This window comes from Culex quinquefasciatus, chromosome 3 (assembly GCF_015732765.1).
Source record: "Culex quinquefasciatus strain JHB chromosome 3, VPISU_Cqui_1.0_pri_paternal, whole genome shotgun sequence".
Lineage (NCBI taxonomy): Eukaryota > Metazoa > Arthropoda > Insecta > Diptera > Culicidae > Culex > Culex quinquefasciatus.
The window spans coordinates 148,100,019-148,122,641 of NC_051863.1; the positions used below are offsets into that span (position 1 = coordinate 148,100,019).

The following is a 22,623-nucleotide window of genomic DNA, read 5'->3' on the forward strand; positions in this document are numbered from 1 at the left end:
ATTCATGTAAATCACGATAAGGGAACGGCATGTATTTCCATCGAACACGTAATATTAATCTTAGACTTTCGATAACAGTTTGTAGAAAGCTTGTTCAACTGGAATTAAGCAATAAATAGTTCAGAAGGAATGAGCAACAAGTTTCTATCAAAAGTTTTGTAAATTAATGTTTTAAATAGTGAGAATTGGCAAATTGGATGGAAATACAACCAAATCATTAACTGGCGATTAACTGAGAATGTCTTGTTAGAGCAGAAATAAAACAATTCATCCCTCCTTCAAACCTTGTTGAATTAAGAGTTTGATACTTTTCTCAAAAGCCTTCATTTGTTTTGCTTTTCTAACTTGGAGTTGCATAGTTTTGTTTTGTATTTAGCTTGAAATAATTTAAAGCAAAACTATAAGCATGATTGTGTTTCAAATATGCATTCATGCTAAAAGGAATCGTGATGCTTTTGAAAATTACATTAGATTCGACCAAGGCGGTTCGACCTCATCTAAAGAGTTTTGTTTACTAATATTAAAAGGCCATATCTGCAATGCACTTATGCCCATTTAAAATTTGGATTTTTTTTAAATGCCCGCTTATAGTTTAATTTCAATTTTTGAGCAGAGAAAGCATTGTTGCAACAAATAATTATATTTTTAACCCTCGGACGCTTTTTGTTACAGTTCTGGTTAAACTTTTCCTTGGTGAGGTTTCCATTCAACCAGGTTGATTTATTCTTCAAATAACATTTGTATTGCTCCGTTGAATCTGGAATCTAAAGCGGATTCCAGATTCAGCGGAGCAAAAAATTTTTTGGTTCGTGTATTTTTACATTAGATTCATTGGAAATTTACACGACTCTACGAGGTTTTCAATTTCAATATTTACAATGAAAGTCATGTAAATTTCCAATGAAGTTGATGTAAATATACATCATTTATCATGATACCTTTTGGTACATGATAAATAATGTAAATCTACAGGAATATTTTTTTCTGTGTTGTTGATTGAACTGCTGGTTGCTGAGATAAGTATCAAACCCTCATTTTTCAACTAGCTCTATCTAGAAAACTATTGATTCGGTTTTCATTGTTTTAAAAGAAAACTTTTATTAAATGTGTATAGCATAGCATAGCATAACGGGTCTGCACCACGCTGTAGGGGGTGCCACAATGGTCAATTCAATATTCTAAAACAATTTGATTGCTGTCCGGTACATCCAAAAATATCCAAGAACGTAAATTTTCACACTGTGCTCCAAGGCTACGCCCATACAGTCCCGTGGGGATTTGGGAGAGGGTGTTTTTGTTGTTCACTAGTGAGCAATTCTCTGAGATTTCGGTCATTCGATTTTTTCTGCATTTTTTAATCCGGCTGAAATTTTTTTGATGCCAAAAAATATTTTTGAAAAGCTGAGAAAATTCTCTATATTTTGCTTTATTGAACTTTGTTGATACGACCCATAGTTTCTGAGATATTGCCATGCAAAGGTAAAAAATAACATTTCAAATGGGCGTAATATTAAATGTTTGGCCCGTTTGAAATGTTAGTCGGAAGTTAGTTAGTCGGAAAATTTCACGACTGTTTCATATTTTAACATTAAAAATCGGACCATTAGTTGCTGAGATATCGACATTAGAAAATGGTGGGTTGTTTGGGTGAGACTTAGAAAACATCAATTTTCCTGTTTTTTAACCTTTGCATGGCAACATCTCAGCAACTAAGGGTCGTATGAACAAAGTACGGAAAAGCAAAATATAGAGAATTTTCTCAGCTTTTCAAAAATATTTTTTTCAAAGGTGGGCAAACATGAGCACTAATTTTAAAAAATGAAAAACTGCGACTATTTCCAAAAAAGTTACCTAAAAATGGTTATAACTTGAAAACGGTGCACTTTATCAAAAATTCACTAAAGCACTTTTTGATTGCAAATTCGATTTTACATCGAAAAATTAAGTTGAAAAATGTTTGCGACCAATAATTCGATTTTTTGAAAAAATCTGTATTGATTCAAAAAATCATAACTCGGTCAAAGATTTTTTGCCCATTCTGAAAATTTCTGAAAAGTTGGCATTTGATGTCCTCTAAAACATATCAAAAATAAAAAAATTAAAAATAGTGTTTTTTTTTGCAAATCAAGTTTTAGTAACAAAAAGTTAAATAAAAAAGGTGCAGGTGGTTATGTTACACATGACCAGTATGACAAAGAACTTTGCAAAATGGTTGTTGAAATTTTCGATTACATTGTCTGGTCCAAATTTCCCAAGATTCACTAGGTTCATAATTACCATAAAGTTTGATACCCATATTGCCCCTACTCTTTTGGTTCGGCAAATGTCCCCCCATCGGAACATCCCTGGGGCCTCCGGCCACTCCGGATTGTGACCACTACTGCCGAAATGTCAAATTTCATATCCAGTATCAAAAACCATAAAGTTTGATACCCATATTGCCCCTACTCTTATGGTTCGGCAAATGTCCCCCCATCGGAACATCCGCGGGGCCTTCGGCCACTCCGGATTGTGGCCACTACTGCCAAAATGTCAAATTTCATGTCCGGTATCAAAAACCATAAAGTTTGATACCCATATTGCCCCTACTCTTATGGTTCGGCAAATGTCCCCCCATCGGAACATCCCTGGGGCCTCCGGCCACTCCGGATTGTGACCACTACTGCCGAAATGTCAAATTTCATATCCAGTATCAAAAACCATAAAGTTTGATACCCATATTGCCCCTACTCTTATGGTTAGGCAAATGGCCCCCCATCGGAACATCGACGGGGCCTCCGGCCACTCCGGATTGTGGCCACTACTGCCGAAATGTCAAATTTCATATCCAGTATCAAAAACCATAAAGTTTGATACTCATATTGCCCAACTCTTACGGTCCAGCAAATGTCCCCCCATCGGAACATCCACGGGGCCTCCGGCCACTCCGGATTGTGGCCACTACTGCCGAAATGTCAAATTTCATATCCAGTATCAAAAACCATAAAGTCGACGACCACGAATACAGCACAAAAAGAACACCACAAAAATCCATCATCCCGGCGCTGCTGCTCACACGATACTCAGGAAACTTTTATTAAATTTGTATATGCAATTAATTCGCCCTTTTCAAACAGCTCTTTTCAATAAAGTGATAGTGATGCACTTTTAAGGATATTGAATAAAAAGTTTGAATTTGTCCTCCTATATGAAATTTTTCTTTGTTTTCAGCATCAGGATTCAGAATTTCAAGTTGCAAAAAGAATGTTATAATAAAAAAAAAAAAAACATGAAAAAATAACATAAGCAAGTGTCTATTTTTGCCAAAGTTGTTTGATTGTATTCCAAATGAAAAGTTCTCCATAGTTTAGTAAACAGCCCTTTTATTTGAAAAAATAAAAATTAAATCGATCGTCGTTGAAGAACAAACAATCTTAAAATAAATTGCTTGAGAACCTTCACCCGTGGGGTGGGTCTGAGCAAGCGTGACATTTCATTTTAAAATTATAGGAAATGTATAAATGTTGACTGATTTTGGCGTAACGTACTTAATGGATGAAGCCTTACATCAAGAGCAAAACTCAATTCGTACAAAAAAAATCTAATTTATGTTCATTTAAAATTTCAAATAAATCACATATTTTACAAATAAACATAAACAAAACACAAAACATACATTTGCACATCGCAAAATCGTTTCGCCCTCGACTGGTTCCGACAAGACAGACTTGCTGGATGATTTCCGAACGGAAGCATATGAAAGCAAATCATGCTCAAAAGGGCATGAATGAAAGACGCTTGCAAGTTCACTCGTTCGTTCACAATGGCCCTGTCCGAAAGCTTGCTGGCCGCATGAATGGTGCACAGTCAGGGCCCGTCCGTCCATTTCGGGCTTCTCGTATACACATGCACTGGAAGCAAAGTGCCTTGCTTTCCTCGTTGTTCCTCGGTCAGAACCAAAAGGCAAACGAAGAAAGTTTTAACATGGGCCCCTCCGAAAGAAAACATAAACAGATCATGATCGCATAAAAATGCCCTCACGCCAAACATACATGTTGACTGGCCAGAAAAAAAAAATGAAAAGAAAACGGGAAAGGATAAGCCCCAAAAAAGCAGGGCCAGGAATAATTTATATCAATTTTTTATGTACTTTTATTATTATTTTTATGCATATCATAACATAAATGCACGTCTTTTACAGTATGAAAACATACACACGGGAGCGCATTGCCGGTAATGGGGTCGAAGGGAGGATGAGGGGAAGATTCTTTGGAGTACAAACGGTTTCCTTTCGCCAGGAAGACACGGAGTTACATGGGTGATGAAAACCGCTAAAATATGCTTGTTGTCTATGTGTTCAAGTGGTGAAGAAATTTGGTCATGGATGAATCTGGAAATACGTTAGATTTTTTAAATGCTTTGATCGGGTTTTCTATTAAAAATAAAACTTATTTTTGTTCTTGTTGCCAAATTTCGTCATGATCTAAACGAGTGGTCATGCAGTTTTTGTGAACATCTTATTGGTTTTGCTAAATAGCTTTAGCACCTTCGATTTCATTACAAAAATAATGAAAAAAATCAATTCATCCCTGTGTGTCGAACAGTCGATGCACATAACATATTACACTCAAGACATGATTCTTCCCGTGTTCGAACCAATGTTTGCCGCTTATGACTAGTGCCCAAGACGGATTTTTTGGGGGCATGCTTTTTTTTTATTTGTTTTGCTTCACGGTTGCACTTCAAGGGGTTCGTCTCCTTTTTTTTATCTTTTTTTATATTGTCGTCATGAGCACCCATCGCTGGGCCCATTGTTACCCCGGCAATGCTGTGTATCATTATTTATGAGTCTGTGCAGCATAACTGTTACAAAAAAAAACTCTTAATTTCCCTTCAGAGATTTATCCGCAGCATAGTTACGAGCAGAGTTTCTGGGTGTTTGAAAGTGTCCTGTTGTTGGCCAGTTTTTTATGATCAGATGTATAAGGATCATCGTTATAGGATTTTACTGGACAATTCTAGCATGGGTAATGGTCCAAATCGTGTTGAATAGTATCAGCTTGCTGATAAGGGCACAAGCATCAGCACAGTTTACATTTTTTTCTATGAAAGCCAGTATTATTTTTGTTATTATCCAAATGCAGTTTTTTAGAATGATACTAAAATAGTAGTTTATGCAACAAGTTGCAAAAAGAGGATTTTTTCAGCACGAGTCGTATATTTATCCAACGAGGTTCACCGAGTTGGATAAATACGAAGAGTGCTGAAAAAATCAAATTTTGCAACGAGTTCCATACAACTTTTTTTGCAATTCCAAAAAACACACACTGAGTGAAATTTTAAGTCAACTTTTCATGTATTTTGTCAATTAATCGTTTAAATCCAAAAAATGTTGAAAAGTGTTTCTTTTCGAAACAAGTGCTGAAAAGTTCAACTTTTCAGCACCCATTTGAGTGCTGAAAAGTAGAAGTTTTCAGCATTTATTTTGAAAAGTTTTGCTATTCGATTCTGTTATTTTTGGTACAGAAAAGTAGGCTATTTCGTCGTTCAAGAATGACAGGAAAAGTAAGTAGTTTCACGACGGAATTGCAAAAGAGTAGATAAACTTTATTTTTTAAAAAGATTCCATTACATTAAAATGATAAAAAATATGTATTCTTTTAAGATTTCAGCCATTTTCTCAGATGTAACAATAAGCAGATCAATATGACTATTTATTGGAAATTGACGTTTTGAATATGTAAAAGCTCAGATTAATATTATAAATAACATCACAAACACATTGTTAAAGTGTAATCGTAATTTCTGAAAAGCTGGAATTTTATGTCCCCTAAAACAAATAAAAAAATACAAAAATTAAAAATAGTGTTTTTTTTTTGCAAATCATGTTTTTGTGACAAAAACTTAAATAAAAAATCGCCATTTTTTCAGTTTAGTCCTTATCCAAACCTACAACTTTGCCCAAGACACCAAATCGATCAAAAAATTCCTTCAAAAGATACAGATTTTTGAACTTTCATACATCATTTATGGACAGTTGCCAAATTTGTATGGAAAATTATATGGACAAGCTAATGATGTAAAATGGCTTCTTTGGGCATATCAAAGACACCAAAAAAGTTTCAGTCGTATTAAGAACTACAACAATTATAAATAAAATACCGATTTCGTAGAGAATTTCTCATATCTCAAAAACGATTCACTGTATAAATATAACTGTAAAGTATCTTTCGATAAAAAAAAATGATTTGACATTCAAGAGCTTTTTTTGTGTTAAATTTCTATGTTTCTAAAAAACAATTTTTTAAATAATAACTCGGCGGCAAATCTTTCTTCCATACTTTTCTATGGCTCAAAAGTTGCGACTTTTTGTTCCCTAAAACATTAAAAAAACTAAAAAAATATGGATTTTGGGAAATTGAATTGTGGTGAAAAACATGAATTGACTATTTGGCAAATTTTTCTCCGTCTACCTATTTTTGCCTTCCTCACCTATTTTTTTTTTCCTATTTTTCCACACGATTATCTCAGAACTGGCTGTACCGATTTTGGCCGGATCCTCCTTATTCTGTTCGTTTTGGGGTCCCCTAAGACCCTATTAAATTTTATTCTGTTTAGTGAAGTACTTTTAAAGTTATGCCTAGAAAAAGTTTTTTGTAGCTACAAAAAAGGGTGATTTTTGCATAACCTCAAAGGCCGGGTCTTTTTGCTTTTTTGGCTTTTTGACCACTCGGGGGATTGGCAGCCATACCCCCTTGCATGCGTATCGCCCGGTTGCCACATCGTTTAAGCAGTGTCTGCGTCTCTTCTGGAAAAAAATCTGTATTAATTATGTTGCTGCATCATTTTGTCTCGACAAAGATTTACACGAACGTTTTACTGAAATATATAACTCATGAGACTTTTCACCTTTATTTTGAAGAGTTGGTAAAAAAAGAATTGAAAATTGCTGTTCAAGTAAAATCAATAATAAAAAAACAAATGAAAAAAAAATAAAAAAAACTCTTAAATTAATTTGTAAATACCACCTAAAATACAACATGAATGCGATTAAGGCACCAACCACCTTAAGGTGGATTACGTGGTAACGTTTTTCTGAATAGTCCCAATACGTAAAACTTTGCCGAAGACACAAAATCGATCAGAAAATTCCTTCAAAAGTTACAGATTTTCGAATTTTTACGTTAGGGTGCGTCAAAATAGCAAAAGTTGAGCTATTCCGGATAGGCGAGCAAAAAACCATAGTTAAGCATCCACAGAAGCTCTCCTGAAAATTTGAACCGATTGGGTTCAGATTCCGAATCGAGTTGAAATTTGTATTGAAATTCGAACCCAAGTGTATGAGGAAAACGACAGTTTTCAATTTTTCATGGCCCAACAGTTCAAAATTCAACCAAAAAAATCTCTGTGCTGCTCATGCATAGATTTTTATATTTGGAACAATTTTGTAGAACATCGCAGATTGATTTGATCAACACTGACACAGTTATAAGCGGATTAAGGGATATAATCGTAATTTAAATTTTCCAAACGGTCATGACAAAATGGCTTCTTTACGGCACTTTGATCAGAATTTATATGAAAACTCGTTGCTCTAAAATTCAAACCGCTGAAACTTTTATTGTTGTGAGTGAATTTGGCTGGAATTTGGGGTAATATTAATAAACTATCTCAAGATCAATATTTTTGGAGATATCGTCAATATAGGGGAAATATACCCTTTCCAATCAAACACCTATCTTCGTCATATGGAGGGTTTGATGCTCGATTAAAGCTCCAAAAATACTATTTAGGCCATAAACTTACCAGCAACAGCACCGCCGCAAGTAAACACGCAAATGCCATTTACTGGCCAAAAAGATTAAATTTTATGAACTTTTGATCATAATTTCTATTTTGTTAGACCATTTCTCATCATTTTGGTGGCACACACATCCACACGTAAGATGAGAGGTTAACTGCTTAACGAAAGTCGCCATCAATATCTTTTCACTTGCGCTATCGATTTCAAAGCGCTTAAGATATAAAATTGCTTCCAACTTTCGGCAACATATTCTTTTGCACATTAGTTAGTCACTCACTTGAAAAATAATACCGAAACATGTAAATAATTAGCAAGCACCATAAAAAAAGCAGCACTAAGCAGACCCAAAAGAGCGCTGCAAGAAAAAAAGAACTAAGCTGAAAATAGGAAAATAGGCGTGGCCCAATGCATTTGTTTGATTAGAATACATTTTGGAAATATTGTTTTCAAATGCTTGTAAAAGGAATAGAATAACTTTTAGTAAAAGTGAAAATAAACAGAATAAAATCAAATCATTCAACATTTACTTCCCCATCCGACGGAAGGCGTGATCAGACAAATCTAGTCTCAAAATTTGCCACCGGGACCTTCTGGGATCAAACGCAGCCCGACTGGGTGAGAGGCAACCACGCATCCTTGTGCTCATAGATCTTTAAAGAACTAAATAAAAAATATTGCGCTGCTCATGTTAAAATTTGCAATATATTAATTTCGTTTCTTGTGGATTTGACGCAAAACATCAAAATGGGCCTACTGTGCCAAGGTATGTAGATTAGATAAGGAAAGGCAGGCTTAGCAACCGTACAGAAAAAAATCCGGTGAATTTGCCTGGAAATTGTCAAAATTTTCACTTTTCTTAAAATTTCCATATAGTATCCGGGTTTCATGCTAAATAACTATTTTGACAGCTGGAAAACCCGCCTTGCCTTACTAATCTTCATACCTTGCTACTGTGCTACGTGGCTTGTCGTCCGATCCTTCCAGGAGAGTTATTTGGGATGATGATTTTTACGCCCGTCAAGCCGTGAGGAAGGCTTTTCGGGTTGATAAGCGAACACAGGCTGGGCTGACGGCTGAGGATTAAAAGGGAGCTGTTTATGGGCGAGTCAATAAAAGTTTCGGCGGTAACAATGTGTATAGTGGTCGTTTTACGCTGATTTGATACAAAGGAATTCACTTTTATTTATTACGGTGCAGTGAGGAGGAGGGCCTGAGCTGACATATAAAAAGTAACAAGTTGAAGAGAAACCGGAGGAGGGTGAGCCGTCAAAAATTGAAACTTGGTTCCGGTTGGAAATTTGCTCAATTTTATTTTCAATTGAAGTTTTGTATTGTGAATTTAATGGTTACATTGTTCATTTTTGATTTTAATGATAAAAATTATTTTTCTATAAAAAGATTATCTCTCAGAAAAAAGTTTGTGATAGAATCATTGATAAAATTTGGCAAATTTAACTGGTCATGCTTGAATTGACCTGTTGGAATCAACACTTTCAATTTACGACTTCGAATCCAATTATCGTCCTCCTGTCTCCAAACCGGTTGTTTGCTGTTCTCCATAAACCCACTTCGCGTCCCCCTAATTGATTGCTTTGTTATTCGAAATGTGCCACCATTATTCCTGCCAGCTCGTTTCGGTTATGATTATGATATGCTCAAATTAGCCTCACCGTGTATGCTCAACTATGTATTTCCAAGGACCATCGCCACCAGGGCCCATATCCCTGCGCTCGCCAATTGAGTTTAATCGCCGCGAAACTGATGACAACTATTGCAAACATTATTCCACCACCCTCTCACATGAGGAGTGGGAGGGGGTCTGGCTGACTTCTAGTCCTTTTCCCTAATTGAGCAATGGTTATTGACATCGAGCCAACTTTCGGAAGAAGCTATATGAGCCACACATATCCATACGACGAGATTTTCCTGTGTAATACTCCACAGATCCAGTTCCAATTCTTGCGCTCGATAAAACACAAATGGCAGCTGGCAGTCCATTAAGGGGCCCCCAACCCGTTTTCATTGGGTCCCATTCAAGTAAATCGCTTTTCCTGGGAGATTTTCCACCACTTTTCCTTGTTCCAAGTTCCGGTGGGGCGATGACGACGACGAACATCCACTGGACAACAAAGTGCAGATAATTTCCACTTCTTGGGAGACTTTTCCGGAGAGCCCTTTTTCTAATCCTCCAAGTGGACCCTTAAAGGATTGGAAGCTGTCTTCTTGTGCGGAGGAAAGGAAGGAGGGGTGTTGCAAAATCGGTGACCATCCCCACCCACCCACACGACGACCGACCGACCGACATGGCAATTGTTTGCAGTTGACAAATATCTTATGAAAGTAGATTAGCGACAACTGCCAACTGCAAACCGGACGACACTTTAGAACGGCTGGGAACCAGATGCATTGCGGAAAGCCGGGAAAGTCAACTTTGGGAGGGGCAGTGGTGGCATTCCTATTCCTCCTACTTTGGATCGGGCTGTAGCAGTAGGGGTGGAAGAAAAAAATTAAATAAATTAAAACGTACAGACAGGCAAGAGTTTGCACCAGCGTGTTGATGGGCACCGTACGGTGGAGTTTGATTGTGAAATTAATTTGCAAAATAAACTGAATGCACAATAAAAGCAAGTCTTAAAATAAAGAAGCACAAGATAGTATATTTTTCATATAATTTAAAATTTAATTTCCTTCATTCAATAAATTTATATTCCGGAGAACCGATCCGCACTAATATTCCATACCGTCACCGTCGCGCAAACTTGTCGTACGTGCATTTTGGGTCAAATTGAGTTAAGAACAATGCCTCACCTTTTGACCTTCACAGATCCCCAAAATTTGATTTCAATCCTGAGATATTCAATAAAAACAAAACAAGTTCCGTGCATTTTTATCACTTTTTATATGAAAGAAGTTCAATTTTGTCCATTGAAGCGTGTTCATGGAGCCCAAATCTATCATACCATAACGAAACTAGAGCGTTTACTGACATCAACCTCAAAAAAGTCCAGTTGTGTTATTTTTGAGGATTCCTATTTTTGTTTTAGGATTAATATTGTGAATTTGGTTGAAGAACTTCCAGGGATTTGAAAGCTTGTCCAATAAATCATACAATTTGAATATCTGGCCACGGTATCTTGAGATATTGTTCCTAAGGTAGATTTATGAATTATTATTTGTCTTTTGAATAAAAAGAAACTTTCCGATTAGTTATAATAGCAGTTCTCTAGTGTTGGAGAACTACTGCCGATGATTGAATTTGTTACCCTAGATATAAGAATTTTGGACTGTTCTAATGTAATCATGAATTGTTGCGTTCTCTCAATCAATCTCTTATCGCTCTCTGCGATCTTTTGCATTTCCGCCGACGATCGTCAGCACGATCGATCGGGTAGCCGATAGGGAGCTGCTGCTCATTAAGTTTAGTTCGTATCCGACAACGTTACAGAGAATACATCGAGGAGGAACCTCTGCCAACTTTACTTTTGCTTTTTCTTTAAATAAATGGCCCAAGACTAAGCCGTAGTTTTCTTCGAAAGTTCGTTTTTTGATTTTGGCAAGTTCCCCACACCGAAACAAACCCCATGGAGAAGACGTCCTGCCGAGTAGCTGCCCAGTTTGCGTACATCTAGGATTTCGGTCATTCGATTTTTTTTTGTATTTTTTAATCCGACTGAAACTTTATTGGAGCCTTCGGTATGCCCAAAGAAGCCATTTTGCATCATTAGTTTGTCCATATAATTTTCCATACAAATTTGGCAGCTGTCCATACAAAAATGATGTATGAAAATTCAAAAATCTCTATCTTTTGAAGGAATTTTTTGATCGATTTGGTGTCTTCAGCAAAGTTGTAGGTATGGATACGGACTACACTGGAAAAAATGATGCACGGTAAAAAATTTTTGTGATTTTTTTATTTAACTTTTTATCACTAAAACTCGATTTGCAAAAAACACTATTTTTAATTTTTTTTTGTTATGTTTTAGAGGACATAAAATGCCAACTTTTCAGAAATTTCCATCAATAGTGATTTTTTCAAAAAATCGAAATTTTGGTCGCAACAAAATGTCAACTTCATTTTTCGACGTAAAATCAAATTTGCAATCAAAAAGTATTTTAGTGAAATTTTGATAAAGTGCACCGTTTTCAAGTTAAATCCATATTTAGGTGACTTTTTTGAAAAAAGTCAAAGTTTTTAATTTTTTTAAAATAAAGCACATGTTTACCCACTTTTGAAAAAAATATTTTATAATATGAAACATTAGTGAAATTTTCCGATCTTTTCGAAAACAATATTTTCAAAATTTTTAAATCAAGACTAACATTTTAAATGGGCGTTATATTGAATGTTTTGCCCTTTTTAAATGTTAGTCTTGATTTGAAAATTTTGAAAATATTGTTTTTGAAAAGATCGGAAAATTTCACAAATGTTTCATATTTTAAAATTGAAAATCGGACCATTAGTTGCTGAGATATAGACATTGAAAAATGTTGGGCTGTTTGGGTGAGACTTAAAAAACATCAATTTTCCTGTTTTTAAACCTTTGCATTGCAATATATCAGCAACTAAAGGTCGTATCAACAAACTCCGAAGAAGTAAAATATAGAGAATTTTCTCAGCTTTTCAAAAATATTTTTTTCAAAAATGGGCAAACATGTGCACTATTTTTAAAATATGAAAAACTTCAACTATTTTAAAAAAAAGTCACCTAAATATGGCTTTAACTTGAAAACGGTGCACTTTATCAAAATTTCACTAAAATACTTTTTGATTGCGAATTTGATTTTACCACGAAAAATTAAGTTGAAATTTTTTTGCGACCAAAATTTCGATTTTTTAAAAAATCACTATTGATAAAAAAATTCATAACTCGGTCAATGATTTTTTGCACAACCTGGAAATTTCTGAAAAGTTGGCATTTTATGTCCTCTAAAACATATCAAAAAAATTAAAAATAGTGTTTTTTTTGAAAATCAAGTTTTAGTAATAAAAAGTTAAATAAAAAAATCACCATTTTTTTACCGTGTATAATTTTTTTCCAGTGTAATCCGTATCCATACCTACAACTTTGCCGAAGACACCAAATCGATTAAAAAAATCCTTCAAAAGATACAGATTTTTGAATTTTCAACGTCATTTTTGTATGGACAGCTGCCAAATTTGTATGGAAAATCATATGGACAAACTAATGATGCAAAATGACTTCTTTGGGCATACCGAAGGCACCAAAAAAGTTTCAGTCTGATTAAAAACTCAAAAAATAAAATTGATGAAAAAAGACCGATTCCGTAGAGAATTGCTCATATGCTTGTAGAATAAAACAAAACAATCTTGAGACATAAAGAAATCAAAAAAAAATTGATCTATTAAAAACCGGATATAGAAAATTTGGTCAAATTGATTTCAGATACATCGTATCGTTATACAATGTATGAAAACAAATCCGATGGTCCTTATGGTTTAATTAGCTGTCAATAATGGCCTGAAGGAATAATTTTAAACATGTTTTTCACAAGGTTTTCCATCATATTTTACATCAATACTATTTTGAATTGTCATTAAAATCAATTTCAATAAAAGTCAAATGATACACATGCAGCTAAAAAAGTAGTAATTCAACTGCGTGTAAGAGTGCTAGGTGTAAAATAAATACACTCAAACCCCGATGGTTTGACACCAATTGTTGTCAAACCAACGGGGTTTCGTTTTAGTTTGACAAACTGGTTACCCTATTCGCAACATTATCTTCCCTGCTTGCAACCCTATCTGTGTTTATGTTTTGATTTGTGACTTGTTTATAAACAAATCCAGCTTGAGCTGAAGCACGTGGAGAAATTTCTGGTCATCGGTGGGATTTTTTCAACGTAAGTTCGCGGAGCTGCCCGTTGGACCACGTTACGGTGGCCAAACGTCTCATGTTCCGGTGGTCAAACGGATTGTTTTGGAAATTGGTTCTTACCAAGTTTTGTTTTCTTGTAGTGTTAAAACAACCGCAAACAAGCTCGATGAACGATGGCATCGAAGCGGAAGCCGCTGTCTGAGCTCAATATCAGGTAAGTTTGCTCAATCCAACTTAGACGGAATGTTTTGATTGACTTTTTAAATCCGATTTAGCGACAGCACCGATCAACCTAAGAAGAAACACGTTACGTTATCCCTCGACCAGAAAGTACAAATTCTGGACAGTCTGCTTTGTGGATCGCAGGTTTCGACAGTCTCCAAAGAATTTAATATTGCACGCACAACGGTGCTGAACATCAAGAAACAGGAAGAGTCCATCCGACTGGCTCACCAAAAGTTCCTAGAGAACGGTGTGAAAGAGCGGCGCACCGTTAAAACTGCCAAATTGGTGACCTTGGAGGATTGCCTGTTTGTGTGGATTCTTCAGGAACGGCTGAAAAAGCATATCTTGCTTCCGGATATTGTCCGGGCAAAAGGCGAACAAATGTTCCGATCGTTGAAAGAGCAAGGAGTGTACGACGAGGAGCAAACTTTCACTGCAAGCAATGGGTGGTATGATAGGTTCCGGAAGCGCTACGGATTGAAGATGGCTGGGATCAAGGGCGAGTGTGCATCGTCAGATACCGCTGCCTTCGAAAAGTTCAAGGCCCGCTTGGTGCAACTGATTATTGATAACAATTATGAGAAATTTGAGATCTACAACGCGGATGAATCGGCCCTTTTCGTGAAGTTGCTTCCGTCCCGCACATTGATTATGAATGACGAGGACATTGCTGAAGGACGAAAAGTAATTAAGTCCAGAGTGACCTTTATGCCCTGTAGTAACATTGACGGATCGAATAAGCTACCATTGATGTTGATTGGAACCGCCGAAAATCCTCGAACCCTGCCCAAGGATAAGTCGTCCCTCCCGGTTTACTACAAAGGCTCGAAGAAGGCTTGGATGAACAGATTACTGTTCAAGGAGTGGTTCCACGGCCAGTTCGTACCATCGGTGAGGAAGTTTTCCGCGGAAAACGGCCGAGAACCGCGCGCTCTGCTCGTCCTCGATAACTGTTCTGCACATCACGACGGAGGAGATGTTCTAGAAAGCGACGACGGGAAGATCAAGGTGATCTTCCTGCCGCCTAACGTCACAGCTCTCGGACAACCAATGGATCAGGGCGTAATTAATGCTGTGAAAAAGAGGTACAAGAAAAAGCTCATGCTGCATTTGTTGCTCGATGACCAGGAAGCACTGTTCGAGGACAGGTTGAAGAATGTTTCACTACGACAGACGATTGATTGGCTGGATCAAGCTTGGACAGAAATTTCATCTAAGACGATCGAGGGGTCATGGCGTAAGTTGTTCGACGAGTTCCCAACGTTTGTCTTGGACGTGGAAGACAATGCTTCTTTGGATCAAGACGTCTTGGCCCTTGTCCAGGACACCGCTCGGTTCTTTCCGGACGACCCTACCAACGACGAGATTAAGGATTGGCTTAACGACAAAGTGTGCGATAAAAATGGCAACTTAATCGTAGGCGATTGCGACGTCTACACGGACCAGGAGATTATCGACAGTGTTCTGGCCAGGGATGATAAGGATTCATTCGATTTCGATGAGGATTGGCTGATCGAAGAACCAGTTGATGAATCAATCCTTGTTGAACGATTCGACGAAGGGAGGGAAGAACATCAGAAATCAATAGAATGTGTTGATTTTCTGATCGCGCTCATGGATCGCAGGGAGGATGCGGCGGAATCAATTCGTCTTCGTAGTCTCCGGAGCAAACTTGTTGAAACTGAGTGGCAGCGACGTCGCCGAGAGGATTAGTGAGGGGAGGATTAGGTTGATGGGGTCCAGTTAATTTTGTTGTTACTGATTGAATAAACACCTTTGAATTTATTTGTTTTTTTTTTTGCTTTCAATCAAAGATATCAACTTCAAATAACGGCGTGCAGCTGTCCTACTTTTGCCGTCCTGAAGGAAGCGTTACCCGCCAGGCCATCCAAAGAACTAGAGCAGATCGAAAAGCATGCTGAACCATAGTACAGACCACAAAAATCCCTCAGCTCAAAATATTTCGCCTGAAACAGCTTTTTTCTACTATTCCGTTAGAAAGATCCCGTATAACGTAAGATGGCCACGCAACCGGAAAAACCTGCGCCCAGAACCAGAAGATTCCTCAGACAAATCCCAAAAACGATGAAAAGAACCATCACAACCACAACAATGACAGTAATTTTCTCACGTCAATCCGAGTTGACAGTTCGTCACTTTTTAGTTTGACTTTGTCAAACCAACGGGGTACAAACTAAAAAGTGTCAAACGAAAAAGTGACCAACCACCGGGGGTTGAGTGTATTGCATATTTTATGCAATTTTATGTAATTATATGCCCTGAATTATGTAGCCCTTTAGTATGGGAAACCAACTTGACCGAAATGTCAAGCTGATATATGCGTTTATCGTTACAGCTTTTCTTCGGTCTGATGGCCGAGTGGGCTAAGGCGCCGGTCCTTACTGTTGGTGCTGGGTTTCAAACCCTTCGGTTGTAACTTTTTTTTTTGTGTTTGCAAAACTTGTACATGCAGTATGTAATATTAAATGTTTATTTTGACGAAAGTGATGTGCATGCTTTTGCATGCGATTTTACCATCTGATTTTTTTGCTGTGTATGTTTGCTTGTATTTCCATTCATAGCAACATTATTGACTGATTTTATCATGTCTTCTAAACAATAATCAATTATAATGAAAAAATAATAATACATGGTGATTTAATTCAATTTGTGTTATATTGTGCAGATTTTTAGACATTTATTTTTATATGCACTCCCAAAAAATCCCAATCAAATTTTTAAAAATGTATTGATCATGCTGCAAAATTGAAAAAAAAAAACGATTTCTAAAGAACTTTTATCAAACCTGAAACTTTTTGATAACCGAACCACAAATTTATATAAATTTTATTAAAATTGTATGATGAAACTCTAAAAGAAACCTTACTGATGATCAACTTTACGCGATTAACTCAATTTTTCCTTTTTTAGGCTACAATTTGTTACAAAGACAATGGCTAGATGACATTGATCTTACCGGTTGAATAAAATTATAAAAATAAATTGAAATGGCATTAATGTCACCCCGGCTTACGGTATGTTATTTTTTATTTTAAAATTGGAGATGATCTTTGACATCCAAATTGCTGGGTAAAAACATGTTCTGAAAAAAAATCCATTCTTCACTTAAGAGCGAGTCCACGAACAAGGCATACCCCTTTGTATAAGACGTCGTTTGGACCTCACGAATCTGTCTGAAATTTTCAGGGGTTGTTTGTACATATAAAACTAGCATCTGGCCAAAATATGATCACTCTAGGTTAACGGGAAGTGGGGCAAATCGAGACACAAAGTTTGATGGTTCAAAAACGTCAAAAATCTTAAAAATGCTATAACTTAGGCAAAATTCAATTTAATTTCAAAATTCAAAATGCATTTGAAAGGGCTTAAAAAATGCAACAAAATGCAGGAAAAAGCATCCCAATTGGTTGAATCTGAAGGGAGTTATTGGCATTTTAGTGGAAAAATAGCATAATTTTCAAACTCAAATAAAAAAATGTTCCATCCAGATATCAACTCGCTTTGACCTGCAGCTTGTAGGGGACATCTGAGACTACCATCTGAGTTTGAGAACGCTTGGGGTAAGGCAGTTTAACGTATTAAATAAACACTTTTTCTTTAAGTGATTTTTTTGGTTGTAAATTTTTTCTCGGGGGACCCCTTAGATCAAATTTTCCGGTGATAATTTCATGATATTTGTGTTTCTAAGACAATTTCACGATAGAAACATGCACAAAAATGTTTATTTTCATCCATTTTAACTATTTAAATAATAAAAGTAAAAAAAAATAAGAATCTGCATTTTTTCTGGTGTCATCTAGTATCCTTGGAAACGAACTTGATTTTCAATAAATGTGAATCGAAGATTTTTTTTACTTTCATTTTTTAAATGGTTAAAGTTGATAAAAATAACAATTTTTATGCATGTTTCTTATGTGAAATTGTCTCAAAAACACGAATATGATAAAATAATCACCGGAAAATGGGATCAAAGGGGTCCTCCGAGCAAAAATTTACAACCCAAAAATTCACTAAAAGTAAAAGTGTTTTTTTAATATGTTAAACTGCCTTACCCAAGGTGTTCTAAGTCTCAGATGGTAGTTCCAGATGTCCCCTACAAGCTGCAGGTCGAAGCGAGTTGATATCTGGATGGAACATTTTTTTATTTGAGTTTGAAAATTATGCTATTTTTCCACTAAAATGCCAATAACTCCCTTCAGATTCAACCAATTGGGATGCTTTGCATTTTGTTGCATTTTAAGCCCTTTCAAATGCATTTTGAATTTTGAAATTAAATTGAATTTTGCCTAAGTTATAGCATTTTTAAGATTTTTGACGTTTTTGAACCATCAAACTTTGTGTCTCGATTTGCCCCACTTCCCGTTAACCTAGAGTGCTCATATTTTGGCCAGATGCTAGTTTAATATGTACAAACAACCCCTGAAAATTTCAGGCAGATTGGTGAGGTCGATGCGAGATGGGTATGCTTTGCTCGTGGACTCGCTCTTATTATTTGCTTCGGTCTTATCTATATAAAAAAAGTTTAATTTGCACCGATTTCACTGCAGTTTACAAACTAGTAGCGGACTGGATTTCCAAACCAGAGGTCGTGAGTTCAATTCCCGTATCGGGATGATGGTATTTCTCGTGCTAAGTTTAACAAATCAACGCCAGCCCACAATCACCTCCACAATTCTTTTCTTGAGGCGGTGGAAACTCGGAAAAACAAGTGGTTCCCAAAGCTTGGATGGGAAATGAAGAGAATTTCCACAAAGCAAAGCTGTGGGCAGCGAGCGGAGATGGTTGGTCGGTGCTCGGTGGCGCAGCACATTTCCAGTACAACAGCACAGTCAGGCAGGCAGCCAGCCAGAGGAAAAACTATTGTGTGTACGATTTATATGGGCCTCAAGGAGCAGGACACGACATACCAGCCCCAGCTAAAATGTGCAGTGCTGCTGCAATGCTAAAGAGACTCGCAGCAAAACCCGTGGCCTGAGCGGAAAAATAATTAAAATGGATAACGAACGTAAATAGCTGCAAATGAAAACGGGAAACGAATTAAACAATTAGGGGCCAACGGAAGCGGAAACGGAGTGCAAATTAAATAGCAAAGAAATTCGCTTCTGATTTTAGGGACGAGATGTGTACGGTTGAGCTGAGCTTAGAGCGAGTTCCGCAACGTGATTATGACGACGACGGCGCCGGTGAAGAAGTGGCGCTCTGTCAAGATGCTGCGTGGGAGGTAGGGGGACTCTGTTTGAAGAAGATGCACTTGAGGAGCAAATTTTACCGGATGATGAATTAACTCTTCAAACGAGTTCTGTTTGCTGGTGGAAATGTCAGGATTAAAATTATTTGAATGCAGATGAAACGGGATACAACTTTTTAAGGTTGTTCAAATTTTGGCAGGGAATTTTTTAAATGCTATGAAAAGATATTTTTTAAACGATTTTATTTTTTTTTACCTTTTTGTAAGCAAGAACTTTTTTCAAAAGATCCTATGTATGTAGAAAACTTATGGCGCATTGGTTGTTCTGAAAAAGTCCTCTAGATTTATGTAATAATGAACAACGTATTGTAGATCTATTTCGTGTTCAATCCATAATGTTTATTAACATGTCAAATGAGCAGATGAATTTTGATTGCATCGTATAAACATAATGTAGAGTTTATCGATGCTGTTGATGCAAGTTATTCTCAAATAAATTACGCCCCCTGTTTGGACGCAAACAACACTGTTTATTTTCCAGCAAATGGACTTTCAGAGTCGGAAAATAGTTCCAACGTGTAGGCTAAACTATTTACCCGTACTGCCAGGAGGGCTTTCGTTTCGGTAAATATTTGTCCATTTTCTGAGCGCCCATTTTCATTGCGGAACATACAGTTTAGAAACTATATAGAAAAAAATACAACATTCATTCCCATTTCGCAAAACTATCGCACCACCAAATGCGAGTGTTTTCCCACGTTAAAATGTATATTTTTCGTTCATTTACTGTTTGAGCGGAAAATTGCAGCCAGTTTTCCACCGCAGTTCCAGCACCAGGAGAACCCTTTTTCCAGTACAATTGAGTTTGTGCAAAGTGAGTGAACGGTCATTTTTGCCACACACCGCTCCGAGTGCCGTCACTAGCGTGCTGGATTATTATTCTAAAACGTGTGTAACTGACAAACAACATCACAATCCGCACCGGAAATAGTGCTGCCATTTTTTGCACTCTTCACCGGAACTAGGGATTCGGACATGGCAAACATGGTGTGCAAATGCAAAATCAATTCCATGCTGGAACAAGCACTGTATGCAGTGTTGAAGGATGCTTGAATGGGCTTTATTTGCGAGTGTGACTTTGTTAAAATGGGTTAGTTGTTGAGTGGAGCGGTGCAAAAATAAAATTGAATTAATATTCACTTTACGAATGTTTACTGTTTACTGAGCAAACATTCAGGTTGTTTATTCAATATTTATTAAAAAAAATTAAAATTGAAATTTCAATCTGATAAAAAAAGTGCTTTAAAATGGATTTCACACCGGTACAGTTGATTTGCGATCATTTGTTTCAAAATATCTTAGCACTGACGAAATTTGGTTTTTTCACGAAAAAAAAAACTTTTTGTTGAACTGTACATCGGAATTTCACAAAAAAAATCAATATATTTTTAAACGAGTCCAAACATGTTGAATTTAATTATGAACGCTGGAAAAACTTAGGAATTGAAAGTTGTATACAAAGAAAAAAAAAATGATGGTAATATTAATCAGGATATGGTGACAGATTTTGTGGCTAAAAAAATGATTAATTTTACTTCAGAAAATGATGATTTTGCCTTCCTCACTGAGGTAAGGCTATAATCCTGCTCTAAAAATGAACTTTTTATTAAAAGCTCGAAGACCCACCTTCATGTATACAAATCGACTCAGAATCGAAAACTGAACAAATGTCTGTGTGTGTGTGTGTATGTGTGTGTGTGTGTATGTGTGTGTGTGTGTATGTATGTATGTGTTCAAAAATCTTGCCAAGTTTTCTCAGCACTGGCTGAACCGATTTTGATCGAACCAGTTGCAATCGACTTGGTTTAGGGTCCCATACATCGCTATTGAATTGTTTGAAGTTTCGATAAGTAGTTCAAAAGTTATGTATAAAAATGTGTTTTCAGATATATCCGGATCTCAATTATATGCATGTAAACGATGTCCGGATCCATCATCCAACCCATCGTTGGTTAGGTAATCAAAAGACCTTTCCAACAAGTCCACAACATTGAAGATCTGGCAACCCTGTCTCGAGTTATGACCACTTAAGTGATATTTATGTACTTTTTTGAAGCCGGATCTCACTTAAATGCATGTAAACGATGTCCGGATCCATCATCCGACCCATCATTGGTTAGGTAATCGAGAGACCTTTCCAACGAGTCCACAACGTTGAAGATCTGGCAACCTTGCCTCGAGTTATGACCACTTAAGTGATATTAATGTACTTTTTTGAAGCCGGATCTCACATAAATGTATGTAAACGATGTCCGGAACCATTACCCGACACATTGTTGGTTAGGTAATCAAGAGACCTTTCCAACGAGTCCACATAATTGAAGATCTGGTAACCCTGTCCCGAGTTATGACCACTTAAGTGATATTGATGTACTTTTTTGAAGCCGGATCTCACTTAAATGTATGTAAACGATGTCCGGATCCATCATCCGATCCATCGTTGGTTAAGTAATCAAGAGACCTTTCTAACGAGTCTACATAATTGAAGATCTGGCAACCCTGTCTCGAGTTATGACCACTTAAGTGATATTTATGTACTTTTTTGAAGCCGGATCTCACTTAAATGTATGTAAACGATGTCCGGAACCATTATCCGACACATCGTAGGTTAGGTAATCAAGAGACTTTTCCAATGAGTCCACATAATTTAAGATCTGGCAACCCTGTCTCGAGTTATGACCACTTAAGTGATATTTATGTACTTTTTGAAGCCGGATCTCACTTAAATGCATGTAAACGATGTCCGGATCCATCATCCGACCCATCATTGGTTAGGTAATCGAGAGACCTTTCCAACGAGTCCACAACGTTGAAGATCTGGCAACCCTGTCTCGAGTTATGACAACTTAAGTTATATCTGTGTACTTATTTTTCTGGGCCTAAAAAAAATAGCTGAAATATGTGTCCAAACCTCTCATATTACCCATTGTTGGTAAAAAGTGAGGAAGGCATCAACCACATAGGTGGATTAAGTTAGTTTTTCATCAGTTTTTGATGAATATTCATCAGGTTCACATTTTTACACATTTTTTTTGTAATATTACTCAAAAAAAGAGGTAATATTCAACCTAGAAAATTTTCAACATTCCAAAATTCAACTTTTTTTTCTGTGTAAAATTAAGTTTTTTTTATTATCTCTCAAATAAATTTGCAAATAAAAAAACATTTTAACAAATTGTTGACATCGTAAAACATACCACAGCTAAAAACTCGATTCTGAAAAGTTATTAGCGATTTAAAAAAGTCGTTTAGTCAGTTCAATCATTTATAAATAAGCTACAAAGAAAAAAAGTTGAATTATAGAATGTGGAAAAATTGGTTGGTTGAATATTACTCATTTTTGAGTAATATTACTCCTGATGAATATTTATCAGAAACTGATAAAAATTCGTCATTTTCTAAGGTAAAAATTATCTTTTTTTTGGCACAAAGTCTGTCACCATTTCCTGATGAATATTACCATCAGTTTTTTTTCTGTGTATATTATATGTCGTATAATCAACACTCGA

At 36.5% G+C, this 22,623-nt stretch overlaps 1 protein-coding gene across 1 annotated transcript; it reads left to right on the forward strand.

Annotated features, from left to right (window-relative positions):
- The first annotated feature begins 13,604 nt into the window (after positions 1–13,604).
- LOC119769294 (jerky protein homolog-like) lies at positions 13,605–15,558 on the forward strand. Its single transcript, XM_038261270.1, has 3 exons — positions 13,605–13,645; positions 13,761–13,834; positions 13,896–15,558. Exons 2-3 carry the CDS (start codon positions 13,794–13,796, stop codon positions 15,556–15,558), a joined length of 1,704 nt encoding a protein of 567 aa, XP_038117198.1. The 5' UTR covers positions 13,605–13,645; positions 13,761–13,793.
- The last annotated feature ends 7,065 nt before the right edge of the window (positions 15,559–22,623 follow it).